Genomic DNA, 17,487 nt, shown 5'->3' with positions numbered 1-17,487 from the left:
AGAAGAGGTAGATATACCTTAAAACCTTGATTTGTTAAACAAATGGACTATTCCAAAAGTAAATATAAAAATTATTTATGATTATGGTTGGTTTGATAAAATCTCAAATAAACAGTTGATTAAAACAACTGAGCAATCTTTGGCGTTAAACTCGTCAGAATAAACTATTCGTTTATTAAATAAGCGTGATAATGAATTATATAAATCTCAATATAAATTCTTGCATATTGACATGGTTCAAATTGCTTTCAAGCCTTTGACTCTTAAAGGGTTAACAGAGACTTTCTTAGTTGCTCTTCGTGATGCAAGAAATCATAATTTTCGACAGTCTTTGATGGGTTCGATAGAATCTACAGTGGCCTGTAGCCCAGTTTATTTTAATGCTCAGCCAAATTTGCAGTTATCTTTGACTGATTCTAATATCTTAGATGCTTTAACTTTGAATGTTAAGACGCATGGTTATAACTATGCAGCTGGCTCTGAATTATTCTGCTTGTCTTATAGAATTTATTATAAATTACTTGCTACTTTGAATCCTAGATGTAAGTTATATGATACATCTGATCAAACTATTTTGGTAAAAACTAATTTCGTCAGATCTAAGGTCACTATTAGAAGACCTATAAAATGAGAATAAATTAATTTTCCTACTACTTGGATTCTAGATTCTGTTATACCCCCTGAACAACTGACAGATGTTGTCACCAATTCTGAATATTCTCATATTAGTCAAAATTCCGATGGAAAAATTTGTATGCAGTTTGATGAAAAAAGTGTTCCTTATAATAGACAGTCTTTTGCTTCTGATAGAAGACTGGCTATTCAACATATTTTTCCGATAGAACCTTGTTATGGTCCAGCTAGAAATCGCGCTGCTTCATTGCATACTTTATCAACAGTTATATTTGCAGAAAACAAAAAATAAAATTGATCCTCGGTTAAACATTGTTCAAACAAATGATAAATCATCTAATGTTTCTGATAAGGATATTCTTTCTGTATCCGAGATGGATTTTAATCTTGATGATGCTTAATGATGAGAGAACATCAAATTGATTTTAGTCCAGGTTCACTGGCAAAAAAAATATATTCAAAATGAATTTTTAAATGAAAAATGGAATCGGTTTAAAACTTGGTTTTTTGACACTTATAGTGGAGAAGATTTAAATAATATTTCTCAAGAATTTTATGAAACTTGTGCATCACATAATCATATTAGTTGAATTATTATATAATAGTAATTTAACATTCTAGTTAGAAGTTGCTTTTAGTTAGAGATATACCAATATGAGAAAAACTCTTTGTTTATAACATATAAAGGGTAGTATGTACAAATATATATCGTGCATTATCAGAAAAATCACAACCTATCAAAAAAGTTACAACCTTCGACATGAAAATGTGTATGCTTTAATTAAATATAATATAAATAAATAAAAATATATATTTTTTTTGTTAAGAATATTATAATTATAATAATTGAGCCATAAATATGATATGAAAATTATTTTTCGTTGCCAGTTTATATAATAAAAAATAATGAACTCAAAAATGATTTGAGCTACCCAAATTTGCATTTGCACAAGCAAAAGAAAAGACAGAGAGTCGTGTTGGGCGGGAAAATGAAGTGTCTCACGACTATCGAGAACAAAAAAAAAGAGGTGATTTTTGAAGCCCGCCTCGCTAATTTCGCCTTTCACTCTCTCATTTCTCTCTTTCCTATATTTTGGCGTATCAGTGTCTCCCAGCTCGTACTTAAACCCTACAAATTCAAAAGAAAGTTAAGCTTCTTATTCCATTCAAAGATGGTGGTTCCATGCGTTGCCGAGCTTTCCGATCCTGTCAATGATGCGATGGTCCCGAGACGTTGCAGTGCGAGAATCAAAAATTTGAAGAGTGAGCAGGAAGCTCAGCTTGAGCGTCAGAGAGTACGGTGCCGCTCCAATGACGACTCAGTTCTTGAGAAGAAGCCCAAGGTTTATAAGAAGAGCAAGGTTGTTACTTCCTCACAAGCTCAAGCTCCTAATAATGACGTCACAGTTTCCCCTGTTGATAACGATGACGTCACTATAACCAATGTTGCTGCGCCAAATGACTGTACCGATCATCCTGTTCCCGAAACCTCTCTGAATCCCCAGCTTAGCGGGAACGGGACTGAGAAAAGTTCGCATGCCAGGGTGACAGAGACTATACGGAGATTTAACAAGCATTATCTCCATTTCGTTCAGGTTTCCTCAATTTCCCATTTCATTTTTCCCGATAATTTCCGCAAGCAGACATTTCATAAGACAAGAGAGGGTTCAGTTTTAAAGCATATCTCTATCATGTGTGTATATGATAGTAATGATTTTCTCTCTTGTTGACCGTGGTTAGGAAGAGGAGATAAGATGTGGAAGAGCCCAAGCAGATCAAAAAACAAAGAAAAATTCAAAATCTAAGGTCAGCCCTCTCCCGCCTGTGATGAGTTAAACTAGAAAAGTACATTTGGTTGTTAGAACCATGAAACATATATCAACTTCCAATTTCAGTATCATTTTATTCTCTCCTTACCCCCAAGTTTGTTTTAGTGGTTTGGCCTTTTATTGCTCATTTTGATTTATGTAAGCTATGCAAAACTTGGCAGCCCTTAACGTATTCAGGTTGGTAACACATTTGTGCAGGAAGCCGAAGATGATGGCAAACGCAGTTCCAAGCGGCCTGATCTAAAGGCGATTTCCAAGGCATGTATATCTTCATAAGTCCACATTGGCTGTGATAATAATCATATAACATGTGATACCTACTTGAATGCTTTTTACCAGATCCATGTACTTGTGTGCTAGAGCTAGACCAAAATAATGTAGAGATTCATCAATAACTCTGACATTTTCCGTGGAAATTTGGTATACACTACTATTGGTATCTACTGGTAGATGGGGAAAGGGCCAAACTATGTCTCTTTTAATTACGTTATCAGATCAATCCCCTGAGATTGACTGCCACTCCTCCTGATTTATTAGCATGATAGATCAAATACAATAGGGTGACGAGATTGACTGCCGCTCCTCCTGATTTATTAGCGTGATAGATCAAATACAATAGGGTGACTTTTATTTAGGAAAAGAATCCAAGTAGATATATCACTCAAACTAGCCCCCAAGGCCTAGCTCAAGTGGCAGAAGGTGGAGGATATGTGGCTTAGGTCGCAGGTTCAAGCCCCACGCCATGCAAAGCGAAGCCCGGTATTTAAGTGGAGAAGGGTAGAGGGGCGGGCCCATTATCCACCGAGTTTAGAAGGCTGTGATTGGTCCAAAGGGGCGGGTCACAAACGGATTTCTCGGGTTATACAAAAAAAAAAAAAATATCACTCAAACTAGCCCCCACGGCCTAGCTCAAGTGGCAGAAGGAGGAGGATATGTGGCTCAGGTCGCAGGTTCAAGCCCCACACCATGCAAAGCGAAGCCCGGTATTTAAGTGGAGAAGGGTAGAGGGGCGGGCCCATTATCCACCGAGTTTAGAAGGCTGTGATTGGTCCAAAGGGGCGGGTCACAAACGGATTTCTCGGTTATCAAAAAAAAAAAAAAAAAATATCACTCAAACTACAAAGTTTCAGTTTGATGGTTACTAAATCGATTGAATGTAACTTTTGAAGTGTGAAAGTGTACTGTTCATGCTGCTAAAGTTTGAACCAGTGCCTCGAAATTTATGTTGAGTCTGTTCAAGACTCTTGAACTTCTGCAGTAATCTAAGTGACATATAATGGAAGCCTTTTGTATGCTCTAGTATTTGGTCTTCCCAGCCATTTATAATTGAATGATTCCTAGTTCTCCTTTTCTTTATTTTATGTCAGTCTGATTGTGTACCAAGTTAAAATGATGAAAAACTTGAGAGTTTGGCAAATGCTACATGATTCTCCAAATTTGCATGGATTAGATTCAACTTTTCTTTAATATTGAAACTTATAATGCCTATCCACATGACTAGTAATAAGTATTATAGATCTCGGCAGTCGTCAGTCAGTACTCATTTCTCTCATGCTCAATTTTTTAAAAAATATTCTAATGCAAGAGATATAATATTAGCCTATCTTTTTTATTGATCGGTATTATTAGCCTATCTTTAAATTTGTTTGACCGTGATTTTTGTTAAAGAAATGAAGATATTTAGCACCCATGTATGCTTTTGTAGTGGTCTAAGGGTAAATTTGTCTAGGAAGAGTAGAAAAGTAATGAGAATAGCGGTAAAACTGAACCTTGTTTATCATTTTGAATTGGAACAAACAGTTGGATAAATGATGTTTCTTTTTTATTAAGATCAATGACTTGAAACTACTTTATTCTAAAAAGGAAATAAAAAGAACCAAACATGTATAAAAGCTATAATTGTAAACCACGATTGAGTCTATGGAAGCATTGGTACAGCTTCCATCACTTATCTCTAGTGTTACCAATCATCTTTTGTTTGTTAATAGTAATGAAGTGATTTAATTATTGTGCAAGAGGTTGTATTCTATTTGCTTCACACGTTTGTCAAAATTTGAGTCTTTTGGAGTAAATCTACTTTCGTACTATTGATTCTTAATGAGAAAAACTTGCAGATGATATCAGAAAAGGAGGTTTTGAATCGTGAGAGAATTGGCTCCCTTCCAGGTTGATTGTCTACTCTTGTTATATGTCTCGTGATATGATTGATTTATCAAATGATGGATATTTGTGTATGACTGTGAATTATATAAACCTCCATTTGCTTTTCTTAGGAGAACCACTTCTTGCTTCTATAAGCTAAGTGGATTGGAATTTCAATTTGCTGACCTTTTTCCAAGTTTAGATACATTTACCCCGTATAGAAAAGATATGTGCACCTCTTGTACTCTTATCAATGCAACCTAAAGAAGATAATTAGTTCTCTCAGTTTCTCCTTCTCTGACTTGGATTTTCACATGTATTAAAAGGCTCTATGATATCAGTTGAGACTTAAGTAGCTTTGTCTAACAATGATTGCCCTTTTGCTTAATATTTTTTCTTCTTCTCATAGTTTTCCCGAGTCTTTTGTTTTTTGGTGATTATTTCTGCTGCATCATTATTGTGTTTTCATCAATAATATTTTTTGGCAATTATTCTAATGGCAACTTTGTTTTTCTCTTGGTAACTAAGCCTGTAAGCCGATGTAACTGTGTTTATTTTCAGTGATTATCATGGTGATAATGCCTCTTTCCCCTTTTCAACTTTCATGGATGCAACCCTGTTTTTCATCTTGTTTGACCACTTCTTTAGTCTGTCTGGTCAGTAAACAGCCGTTGTTCGGCAAACACATGCTATGGTCAGTTAGTGTCACGTCAGTGCATTTGGCTGTTTAATGACTCATTATTCATTAACTAGTTGGTATTAGTTTTATACAACATCACCCTACTTTCTATTTAGCATCGTGTTACTGTTCAGCTACACACCCACTGTTCAAATTAGCAATTTGTCAGTGCCTCATAAATGTCCACTGACATGTCACTGTTCCAACAGCAACCACACTATTGTGTGTATTTTTATTGAGTAAATATTTTTCTATCTATAGTCATCATGTGTCAATCTGTTAACCTTTTTGCAGTAAACTGATTTTATTTTTTATTTGATAACTCAAAATACTTTGTTACCTCGAATTTGAACAACTTGAGTTTAAGGGAGATTGTTGAAAGTCAAGATAGATGTTGCTTAGTAAATATGTCACTGTCATCTTCTATGTATTTTGTTTACACATGTATTTGTAATTACTACTCCCTCTGTCCCATTTTATATGATGTACTTTGATTTGGCACAAACTTTAAGAAAAATGGAAAGACTTTTAAAACTTGTGGTCCAAAATGAATGATAGAAATTTGTGTGGTTGTAAATCATTTCATTAAGGGTAAAAAAGACATTTTATAGGCAAATTGTTACTTAAAATAGAAATGTGTCATTCTTTTTGGAACAGACTAAAAAGGAAAGTGAGTCATATAAATTGGGACAGAGGGAGTACTATATTACACTCTTGGCTTAAGTGTTTGAAGTCATGAAGTTTACCATATCAAAAGGAAAATAAAAAAAAAGTTCTCTCCATCTCTCTCTCAGATTTCATGGTTCCAACATGTTATCTCTACATGTATTAAACAATTATAATTTCTTGCGTTTGAGTCAAACCTGTCCAGTGAATACGAAGAGGGAATTTCTTAGTTTGATAATGTGATTTTAAGATTTTTTTACACAGCATATAACCTTTTTCTTTTGCAGAAAATGCAATGGAAACTGATTAACTATCTGATTTTCAAAAAAATAAATGTTTGCATTTTGACCAAATGTATACATATGTGGCATACTTTGGCTCTAGAAGATGAAAACTTTGATGATGGTGGAACAACAAGTTTCTAATAGAACACATCTAGAGATTAGATCTTTTACTTATGCGTCATTTAACTTCTAGTAAGCCTGTACGACATTAGCGTTTGTTCTTGTCCTTTACATTTGAAAATCCAGTCAATCTATATGGTTTAATGGTATGTTCTGCAGTTAAAATATGTTTTGGGGTGGCTGTATCTGTTAGTGAGTTTTAGTTTTGAGTTTCTTGTGGCAGGCATTGATGTTGGTCATCAGTTCTTTTCGCGTGCTGAGATGGTCGTTGTGGGATTCCATAACCATTGGCTAAACGGCATTGACTGTGTTGGCCAATCTGCAGGGAAAAAAGGGGTATATCGTTGGCATTTGAGTTTGAGTAACAGTTGACTAGCTAAAAGAATTTCAATCTTGAATTACGAATTCTTCCTTGCTCAACCTAGAATAGTGAATGATGTTTTGCTTGTTATTTTTCTAATTCATTTCCTTCAGATATCAAGAGAATACCATTTTTCCTTTTGACATTTATGGGCGTTATCTAGAAACAAACATTTTCAAAGAATGTTACTTGTGCCTCAAAGGAAGAAAATAAGTTGTATCATGAAGGATGCTTATTATCTGGTTTGTTGTTAGGGAAACTTTGATCCTTCATGTGCACATTCCATTATGGCCTAGTTTATTGTAACAATAAAGACATCTAGAAATCTTAATCTTTTCATTAGACATTTTGCTCTTCATTTTCCTAGTCTTTACTTTGAACAGTCATAGTGAAGTGCATTGAACTATTCCCTACAGATATGGTTCTTAAGTTTCAACGAGAATCAACTGTGGAAAGTGATAAAATGAAGTAATTAACTATTCACTTGTATAACCCTTCGATGTTAAAGGTTTTTTTTTGGTGCATTGGATTATTTTTGATTGCTCACGACTTAAGTTATTACAGGAAATTCAGTTCATTGTCTATATTTGATGATAATAAAATGATACTGAACTCTTATTGACTCTCACGTGTGAAGTATCTATGGGTATTGCTTTTGTTGTTAATGTACACTCATGAGCTGCTGAAGGCAGTTCTTTTGTCTGGAGGCTTATACATGTCTTCTCTACCCTATTACACTATATTTTCCTGAATGTCTTCTACATTTTTCTTTCTCTCCTTTTCGTTTTGATAACTTAATATATATGATCCCTTCACATCATTAGGAGTACAAAGGCTACAGTTTGCCCCTTGCGGTATCAATTGTCGTATCGGGACAGTATGAAGACGACCAGGACAACTATGAAGAAGTGGTCTATACTGGTCAAGGTGGAAATGATCTTCTTGGTAACAAGCGCCAAATAAAGGATCAAGTCATGGAACGGGGTAATTTAGGGCTTAAGGTTTGCTTTTTTCTTCTTTCTTTGCAACTACTTTTTGTTTTTTATTTTTATTAACACCTCTTATTCTGAATTGAATATATTATTTTCTGTTTTCAATGTGTGATAGGTTAGCTAACACTCCCTTTGTTCCAGTTCATGAGACTCTGTTTTTACTTGGGATTCTCCAAATGTTTGATACAGTTCCATTTCTATAGAAATTTGACAACTCTCAAGAATGCAATTACATAATACTATCCAAATTATAAACCTAGATGTGTTGTTTCTTTATCTAACTGATTTTGCTAACAACCATTACCTTAATTTTTTCCTCTACTATGTTTATACAAGTCAGATTTAACATCTTAATCCGTGCTATAAGACAAATACCTGTTCTTTAAAACCGCGGAAAAGGCAGTAACTCTTATGGATGAGCATTAAAAGAAAGACTCATTTTATCCTCTCTTCTTTGTGCTTTCTCAAGCATAAGGGAGACTTGTAAAGAAAGGGGCATGTCGTTCTCAGGTGAACTGAGTCTTCCTACACTGTGTGAGTCCTTGCATGTGTTTAGTAGGGGAAATAGGAAATGTCACTCTGCTTTAATTTCTTTTGCTTTAGTAATAGTGATAGACACACAGTTTTGTTATAAAATCTATTAGTATAACTTTCTTTTAATAGGTCAATTATCAACCGCTTGATGTGCTTCTACCTTTTTGTTTGTCGAATAGGATTAATGCGTTTCCTTTGCTTTCAATTTGTTTGTCTAACAATGAAGAATAGTGGGGATGAGTGGAAAAGTGATATTTACCTAAATAAGCAGTTAGAAAGATGCTCAATTCTAAATTATGTATTTGATGAGATTTTTAGTTTGGTTGTTTCACTGAGAAAGAAAACATAAATTCGAATTAGGGAAGTATATTGTTTTTGAATTAATGCCAAGGATAACAAATAAGCCAAAGATAAAATAAAAAGCTTGGAAATGTTTTTTCAGCAACAACTTTTCTGGTGAGATTTTGGTGATCTTGTTTTGATATTTTTTGATAAGCAACTCAAGTTGGTTTTTCTTTTCCACCTTGAGTTGGCAAAAATATTGACTTCGAGGTGTGATTAAAATATGATAATGATCAATTGGTCAAATTGGTGCTTTGTTGAAGTGATTTATATAGTAACACTTATTGTTCTATCTGTTGATAGTGTTCCTGCTGTGGTGTTTTGCGGATAAAGTTACAGATTTCTAGTAGGGGTGGGCATTCAGTACTTCGATTTTCGGTTTTTCAATGGTATATATCAAATACCAATCCAAAGTTAGTTAGGTTTGGTTTATATTGTTCAGTATGGGTTCAATTCTTCGGTATGATCTTGGTATATTAGACTATTTTTCTGCTTGAAAAACTGGTCTATTTTCTATCTAAAAGTTGGCTTAACTTCTAATTTGCATCAACTTTTTGAATAAGAGATCTACAGACATTAGCATCTTACCTAATATACAGCAACTAAAGCCCTTTGGACTATAAAATTCAATATACAACAATTGTAATTATAATAGTTCTGTATTTCGGCTGAACCGATATACCTATATATTAAAACTTCATAACCAAAAACTGTACCGAAGACCGATTTTACAATTACAGAGAATTACAGAGAAGAAACAAATTCCAGGAGTAATCTCAAGGAATATGAACAGCAAGTTCAGGGATTAAACTCGAGAATTCAGCTAAAGAGAGAAATATAGAGAGAAGAAAACAATCTTATTAGCAATCAATTGAATGAATGTCAATGATCTAATACAATCCTTTTATAGGCTCCTAGAGAGTGCTAAAACAGTTAAATTCCACAGCTACAGTAATAATAGAATTTAACCATCTAACAGTGCTAACTGTTCTAACTAACTTTTGGATTTGTTAACAGAATTTGCCACATCAGCGATTAATTCTCCTTTTGCTAACTTGTATCAATACCCCTACGTAAAGAATAGACTTGTCCTCAAGGCTGAAAAGAGGGAAATCGATGCTGCAATTCAGAAAGATATTCCCAAGTTGCCTGATCAGCTTCCAAACCTAACCACTGGACAAGCACTTGACACACAACTTTGTTACCCTTCTTAACCAACCTCCTCTCAAGTATAGCTTCAAGTGTCGGACTGTAAAGCTGTAGAACTGGAGGATGAGAAATGTCACGAGGCACCTCATGGCATCTCGAGCTGAGAAACATGAAAAATGGGATGGATCAACACATCAACATGAAGCAACAATTTATAGGCCACTGCACCAACCCGTGCGTCAATAAGATAGGGGCCATAATACTTTGCTACTAGCTTGTTGAAAGGTCGAGCAACCACTGAAACTTGTCTATAAGGTTGCAGCTTCAAATACACCCAGTCACCAACTGCAAATACCCTGTTTGATCTATGTTTGTTAGCCAAGTCCTTCATCCGTTGTTGTTCCCGACTGATGTGAAGCTTAAGCAACTTAATAATTGCCTCTCTTGCTTCCAAGGACTTGTCAACCATCTCGTTAGCCGCTTGTCCAACCAAATAAGGGAGATGAATAAGTGGTTTTTGACCATAAATAACTTCAAAGGGCGTGCATCGGATAGCAGTGTGATAAGTGGTATTATACCACCACTCTGCAAGTGGTAGATAGGAGGGCCAAAGCAGAGGTTTGTTTGAGTAAAAACACCTCAAATAGGTTTCCAAAGTTCTATTCAGTACTTCAGTTTGCCCATCAGTCTGGGTGATATGCAGTGGATCGTTGCAATTGAACTCCTTGTAGAGTGAACAACTCTTTCCAAAATGAGCTGAGGAAAACAGGATCCCTATCACTCATCAAGGTAACAGGCATACCATGGAGTTTAAAGACGTGATCTAAGTAACATTGAGCTACATCTTGGACAGTATAAGGATGCTGCAAGCTTATGAAATGGCCATATTTACTAAGCCGATCCACAACCAGTAATATCACATCCTTGCCCTTAGCTTTAGGGAGACCTTCAATAAAATCAAGACACACATCAGTCCAGACCCCGTCAGGAATGGGCAGGGGTTGTAACAACCCTGGGTAAGCAGCAACATCATACTTGTGCCGTTGGCAAACATCACACTTGTGGATAAAGTTTCTAATATCCTGAACAAGAGACTTCCAATAAAATAATGATTGAATTCTTCGGATAGTTGCATCCATTCCAGAATGCCCACCTTGAGTGGTAGAGTGCCATAGGGTAATGATGGTATTCCTTAACTGCGTATCATGTCCAACTACTAGTCTACCCTTCCATCTGAGTTGGTCATTGCACCAAGTAAAGTACTTGAAAGGGCGAACCTGCAACTTAACAATAAACTCTCGCAATGTTGCATCTTGTGTCCAAGTGTCCTTGATCTGTTGGTACAACGTATCATTAGGACTAAGAAGTGAAATAGCTAAGAGCCAGCATCAGGCTTCCTTGATAAGGCATTAACAACCTTATTCCAGAGCCCTTCTTGTACTCTATGGAAAAATCAAAAGCCATCAACTTTGATATGCCAGCCACCTGAAAGTCTGTATGAATATGTTGGTTGAGTAAATGTTTCAAAGCCTTTTGATCTATCCTCACCACAAAGGATTTGCCCAACAGGTAGTGAGACCACTTAGTGCCAATAACTCTCAAAAATAAGTGCCAATAACTCTCTATCATACACTGACAAGGCTTGGTGCCTCGATGCCAAGGATTTACTAATGTAGGCAATAGGGTGTCCCTGTTGCATTAGCACAACTCCAATACCTCGACCACTAGCATCTGTCTCCACTACAAAAGGCAAGGAAAAATCTGGCATAGCAAGTACTGGGGCAGAAATCAAAGCTTGTTTCAGTGTCTCAAAAGCTGTAGTCGCATCATCTGTCCACACAAACCCTTCCTTCTTTAATAAGTCATGCAATGGTCTACATATGCTTCCAAACCCTTGGATGAATCTCCTGTAGTATCCTGCAAGCCCCAAGAATCCTCTCAATAGTTTGATATTAGTTGGTATTGGCCAATGTTGCACAACCGTAATCTTTTTGGGATCAGTTGACACTCCCTCAACACTAATAAAATGCCCCAGATATTCCACCTTATCCACTGCAAAAGCACCACTTTGACATCTTTGCATACAACTGATATTGTTTCATCAAATCAAATACAACTTCCACATGAACTAAATGAGCATTAATATCTTTGCTATAAATCAAAATATCATCAAAGAATACCAATACTGATTTCCTCAATAATGATTTAAAGACTGCATTCATCAAATTCTGAAATGATGAAGGTGCATTGGTTAAGCCAAATGACATAACCAAAAATTCATAGTGACCTTCATGAGTTTTAAAAGTTACTGGAGAAGCATATGGGCTAGTAGTACTATGTTGCACCACACCTTGATCCAACATCTCTTGTACTAATTTTTCAATGACATCTTTTTTAATTCCTGGATACCTATAGGGTCTCTTGTCAATGAGGGGAATTCTATGATCAAAAGAACCTCTGTGAGGTGGTAATGTAGTTGGCAATTCAAATAAGCAGGAGTACTGACTAATTAATGCAGCAAATGATGGTAAAATTCCCTCACCTTGAATGGCTTGAATGCTGTGACACTGCGATACTTCTACTGTCTGAGGTACATGTGACAACATGAACAGCTGCCCCTCCTTAGCTAAGGTCTTAGCTTTAACAGACTTCAGACTAGTGCTAGCCCCTCTTAATACATGTTTTTTGCCCTTGTAAACAAACTCAATGGACCTATGTTTAAAATCAAAGAAAATTCTGCCCAATGTATTCAACCATTGTACTCCTAAGATTATATCCACATTTCCCAATGGTAAAAGCAAAAAATCAGAAGAGAATGTGGTGCCCTGTAATAGCCAGTGAAGATTCTTGCAAATAGCAGTGCTTTGCACTTCTCTACCATCAGCCACACTTATAGATTGTTCTTGAATAGAGCTAGTCTGACAATCCAACTTTGTAGCCACTTGCTTATCTATAAAGTTGTGAGTGCTCCCAGTATCAATCAAAACTTGCAGTGGTTGTTTTTCATGGTATCCTGTTACTCTTATGATTTGATAACCAGTGACCCCTGTAAAAGCCTGTAATGATATAGCCATAAATTCATCTGTCTTCTCCCACACCTCTTCTATCTGTTCCTCTTCTACTTCAACATTTAATTCTTCTTCCTCAACTACTTCGACCAGATACAGTTGCTTCTTTCCCCTGCAGTTATGTCCCTTCACATATTTTTCATCACAAAAGAAACACAACCCTTTTGGATCTCCTTTCATCCATCTCTGCTGCCGATAGCCTTTTAGTAACACCATTATTAGGGAATCTATTAATCCTATTAGGTGCAGATGCAATGGGTTTCGTGAATGTGGAATTGGAATAAGAATTTCTTTGGGACTACTGAGGTTTAATATGGCCAGCCGTGGGTAATATAGGACCTTGGACTTTAGGAAAAGATTTGATTCCCCAAGATTGAGCTTGAGCTTCAAACACCTCCTCTTGCAACCTAGCTACCTTATAGGCTTGCAACAAAGTTTTTGGAGCATGTATTCTAATAGACTTGTTCAACTCCCTCTTCATACCTCCCAAAAAACAACTAATGGCATTTTCATTGGAGAGATTAAGTCCAGTTAATAACCTATCAAACTCAAGCCTGATACTCCCTCACACTACTAGTTTGTTGTAAGTTCTTTAGGGCTTCCATGGGATCTTCAAAACCCTCTCCAAACCTTTCATTCAATGCTAACACAAATTCAGTCCAAGATGGATCTAAAACAGAGTTTCTTGACCTAATGTAGGACCTGTGCCATGCCATAGCTTCACCTTCAAAGTGGATAGAAGCCACTTTCACCCTCTGCTACAAAAGGTATTTCATCCATGGAGAAGAATTGATCAACTTTGTACAACCAATTTCTTAACTTACCACCAGAAAAACGAGGGAATTCTAATCTAGAATAACGATTGAAAAACGTACTATTGTAGTTAAGATCATTACCAGTATGCATATCATTGAATCGAGCTCCTTGCGGCATTTCTCCTAAACAATCTCGACCAGAATTAGATTCTGCCCTAGCTGGATCCTTTTCTTTCCCCTTCTGATTCAAATACCCAATTGCTTCCCTAATTTCTAGCAATTCCTTATTAGCCTGTGCATTGCGATCGTTCATAATAGACATTCCTTCCATCAATTTCTGTAACTGGGTCTGAATTTGGTGAAACTTGTCCTCTGCTTCCGCTTGACTTTTGCTGCGCGTCATCAAATCAATGCCAAGGATTGCTTGCTCTGATACCAATTGATACAATTACAGAGAATTACAGAGAAGAAACAAATTCCAAGAGTAATCTCGAGGAATATGAACAACGAGTTCAGGGATTAAACCCGTGAATTCAGCTAAAGAGAGAAATATAGAGAGAAGAAAACAATCTTATTAGCAATCAATTGAATGAATGTCAATGATCTAATACAATTCTTTTATAGGCTCCTAGAGAGTGCTAAAACAGTTAAAATCCACAGCTACAGTAATAACAGAATTTAGCCATCTAACAGTTCTAATCAACTTCTGGACTTGTTAACAGAATTTGCCACATCAGCAATTAATTCTCCTTTTGCTAGTTTGTATCAACCGAACTTTTTCAAAATCAAAATTAATACCCGTTTGGCCGTGATAAATTTTCACTTTTTCCAGAAAATTATTTCACTTTATTCAAAAAACAGCGTTTGTTCATGAAAATTCCAAATACAACTTCAAGTTGTATTTGGAAATCACCCAAAACCTTGATTACAGTTTTTTCACTTTCACTTTTTTCACTTTTACTGTATTTTTCTTTGTCAAATTGTAGCCTAAATTTTTTTCTTTTATAATAATAACCCATTTAAATTATATTTCATATTTAAATCATGTTTCATGTTTTTTTTATAGGAAAAATACACTCAAACAAACAAATATTATTTGCAAAATTTATAACCAAATACTACAACTTCAAAAATTTCAAATAAAGTGAAAACATATTTGCAATAGTATGTAATAGCTCGTATATGAGAATTTAATCTTAGAGCAAATTTGATTTTATGTTTCTGGTGAATTAGTCAAGTTAAGTGATTTTTCTACTTTATAAAAAATTGGGGTTATAAATCATATTTAGAAAAAGTAATTTCAAATTCTAAATATTCTTTGCAAAAAGTATGGCCAAACACATCTTCACCTTCAAAAATTCCAAATAAAGTGATTTTTTTGGTTTTCATGGCCAAACACCCACTTATTTGGCTCCGTCTGTCTTTTTTTATGCCACCCCCTACTTTTAAGGACTTGATTGGTATTTTCTTGGCACTTTCCTATATTTCTTTCTGCTGAAAAACCTTCACAACCAATGGCGTTTAGTTTTACACATAGTTGTGCTCATTAGTTTTCTTAAGTCCTTATTCCTTTAGAGTGGTCAAGTTGTTGAATCTACATTGCTTGCTCTCTGTTTGCAGAACTGTATGGAGCAATCTGTACCTGTAAGGGTTACACGTGGACATCGGTGTGTGAATAGTTACGTTGGAAAGGTTTATACATATGATGGCTTGTATAAGGTAATCAATATTGTTTTTCTTCATCTTTGAATCCCAAAATAAATTCTTTATGAAATATGTAAATGCTGACTGTGTTTGTTAAAGTTGAGTCATATTTCTATCTGTTGATATGCAGTTTGTCATTCAGCTTCCCATCTTTGTTCTATTTATTGGGCTTGCTTAAATGGGTCATTTAAGAGATAGTAATAGTATGTACTTAAACTGCTGTTGCTAGCAGGAACCAAAGATAGAAGAGAAAATGGAAGCAACATTCAGTCAACATATGGATGTGTTGGTGTTGGCTATGTAGGGTGATTTAGGATTTTGAGTGGCTTATATGCTTAATCTCATGATATTGGGCCATTTAGTCAGGTCAGATGTGGATTCTGACTATAACATGTTTGATTATGCAGTCCTGACCAATATATCAGATATTTCTCTAAATGGGTTATATGGCCATCAATTTGAAAAGGAGAAATGATGAAAAGAAGTAAAAGAATTATCAGTGATGTCACTTTTCAACCTTCTGTTGTTTGTGGAAGTCAATTTTTTTACTTTCTTTAAATTGTGGTGGTGTAGATTTTGGGTGCTGTGCAAATGTTAAAGCATTGATGCAGTCATGCATTACAGTAGTTTAGTTTTCTTTTGCAGGTTGTAAATTACTGGGCAGAGAAGGGTATTTCTGGATTCACGGTCTATAAGTTCCGATTAAAGCGTATTGAAGGACAACCTGTGTTGACCACCAACCAGGTTTCTTTCCTTTTTAACTTGACTTCTTTTGCAGTGGTATCTTGTGGTTTAATTTGAATTTTTGTTCCTGTGCCCGAATACTAAGTGTCTTCTTTGCACTCTGAGATTCTCTTGGAGTTTGGGAGACTACAAAACAATGAATAACATAAATACCCTACTTGTGAAAATGCTCTCAGGCATGATTGTCGAAGCATGACTTGAACCTTTCCAAAAACTTTCTTTTTCACTCCGGTGGTCCTTCTGATCACCGGAAACCACCATTAACATCTACTTTCTTTCTCCTTCAAAACCCTCTTTTCGTCATTATGGAAGACTGTTTTTACTTCGCGTTGGGTTTTAAGTCCTTCGACATCGAGAGAATCATAGGGACGACAGGGGATTGGTATGAATGGACAAAAAGGAGTAGGAAAGCAATCACAAGATCATCTATTAGCAAGAAATTGATGGACTGGATTGTCCAAGTTCTTCCATAGACGTCGAAAGGAAAAGGAAAAGTAGTCAGAAGATGGAAGAGAACAGAGTCATTAGCAGAAATTTTTTGTGCGAGAAATTTCAACAATTATGGTAGATACATCAGCTTGATAAATGTCAGTGGCAGAAGGAGATCAGTTATCATCATCCCACAGCTGACCTTCAACTCTGGTTGGGATATCATAGCGGACAAAGTAAGGAGATTCATTTTCTCTCAAAAGATGGAAGAAAACAGAGTGAAGTACAGACTAGTTGAAAACAACTTCCCATATCAGAGACTCTGAAGAGCATTAAATGAAGGAACAAGGAAGGAGGTGCGGTAAATACCAAACCAGCACTAATGAAGGGGGGGACCTATTTGCATTGATGACACTTCTTGTACACAAAGTGAAGTGTTGCATAGAAGTCTGGTGGGTAACTTTGAAGTGTCGGAAAAAATGTCACCTTCACTGAATGAAATCAGGAGGTGGGCCAATAAAACTTGGAAACAAGCGCATGGATTGAACATCTATGAGATGTGGAATGGTAATTTCTTGTTCGAATTCCCAGGTAAGACAACGGCGGAGCAAGTGATCTCAGGGGATTGGATCTGGAACAAAGTGATACTCCGATTGAAATGGTGGAGCACGACAAGGGTAATCCTGGAAAAGGATAACAGTAACAGTTCCACATGCTGGTCACAGAAAGTCTTTAAAGCCATTGGAGATTGCTGTGGAGGATGGATCGAAACTGAGGAAGAGACGCAGTTATGAAATCACCTCAAATGGGCAAAGATTAGAGTTAAAAGGAGATGGAACAGAAATCCCAAAAGAGGTGTCCATCCAAAACACTGGCATCATTTTCTCCATGTAGTTGTGGTCAGAACTCCCAGCAAAAATCTCCATTGGAGAAGAGAGGAAGGGGGGGGGGGGGGGGGGGTATAGCTACCCCAAAGTGTCAAACTGAATATCCTTCTTCGGAAAATTACGTTGTATATATATGTCAAATTCTACATTTAAAGGATATATATTTAAA

General features: G+C 36.0%; 1 protein-coding gene across 2 annotated transcripts in view; it reads left to right on the top strand.

The window, feature by feature from the left end:
* Nucleotides 1–1,570: 1,570 nt before the first annotated feature.
* Nucleotides 1,571–17,487, top strand: part of LOC102587095 (histone-lysine N-methyltransferase, H3 lysine-9 specific SUVH4) — a 29,874-nt gene continuing 13,957 nt past the window's right edge. For both annotated transcript variants that reach the window (XM_006338749.2, XM_015307858.1), the window contains exons 1-8: nt 1,571–2,228; nt 2,374–2,439; nt 2,661–2,720; nt 4,577–4,628; nt 6,577–6,689; nt 7,539–7,715; nt 15,175–15,273; nt 15,904–16,002. In XM_006338749.2, coding sequence (XP_006338811.1) covers nt 1,623–2,228; nt 2,374–2,439; nt 2,661–2,720; nt 4,577–4,628; nt 6,577–6,689; nt 7,539–7,715; nt 15,175–15,273; nt 15,904–16,002 — 1,272 coding nt within the window. In that variant the 5' untranslated portion in view covers nt 1,571–1,622. The remainder of the gene's footprint in view (nt 2,229–2,373; nt 2,440–2,660; nt 2,721–4,576; nt 4,629–6,576; nt 6,690–7,538; nt 7,716–15,174; nt 15,274–15,903; nt 16,003–17,487) is intronic.

This window comes from Solanum tuberosum, unplaced genomic scaffold (assembly GCF_000226075.1).
Source record: "Solanum tuberosum cultivar DM 1-3 516 R44 unplaced genomic scaffold, SolTub_3.0 scf00004, whole genome shotgun sequence".
NCBI lineage: Eukaryota > Viridiplantae > Streptophyta > Magnoliopsida > Solanales > Solanaceae > Solanum > Solanum tuberosum.
This window is presented reverse-complemented; position numbering and strand designations above follow the sequence as displayed.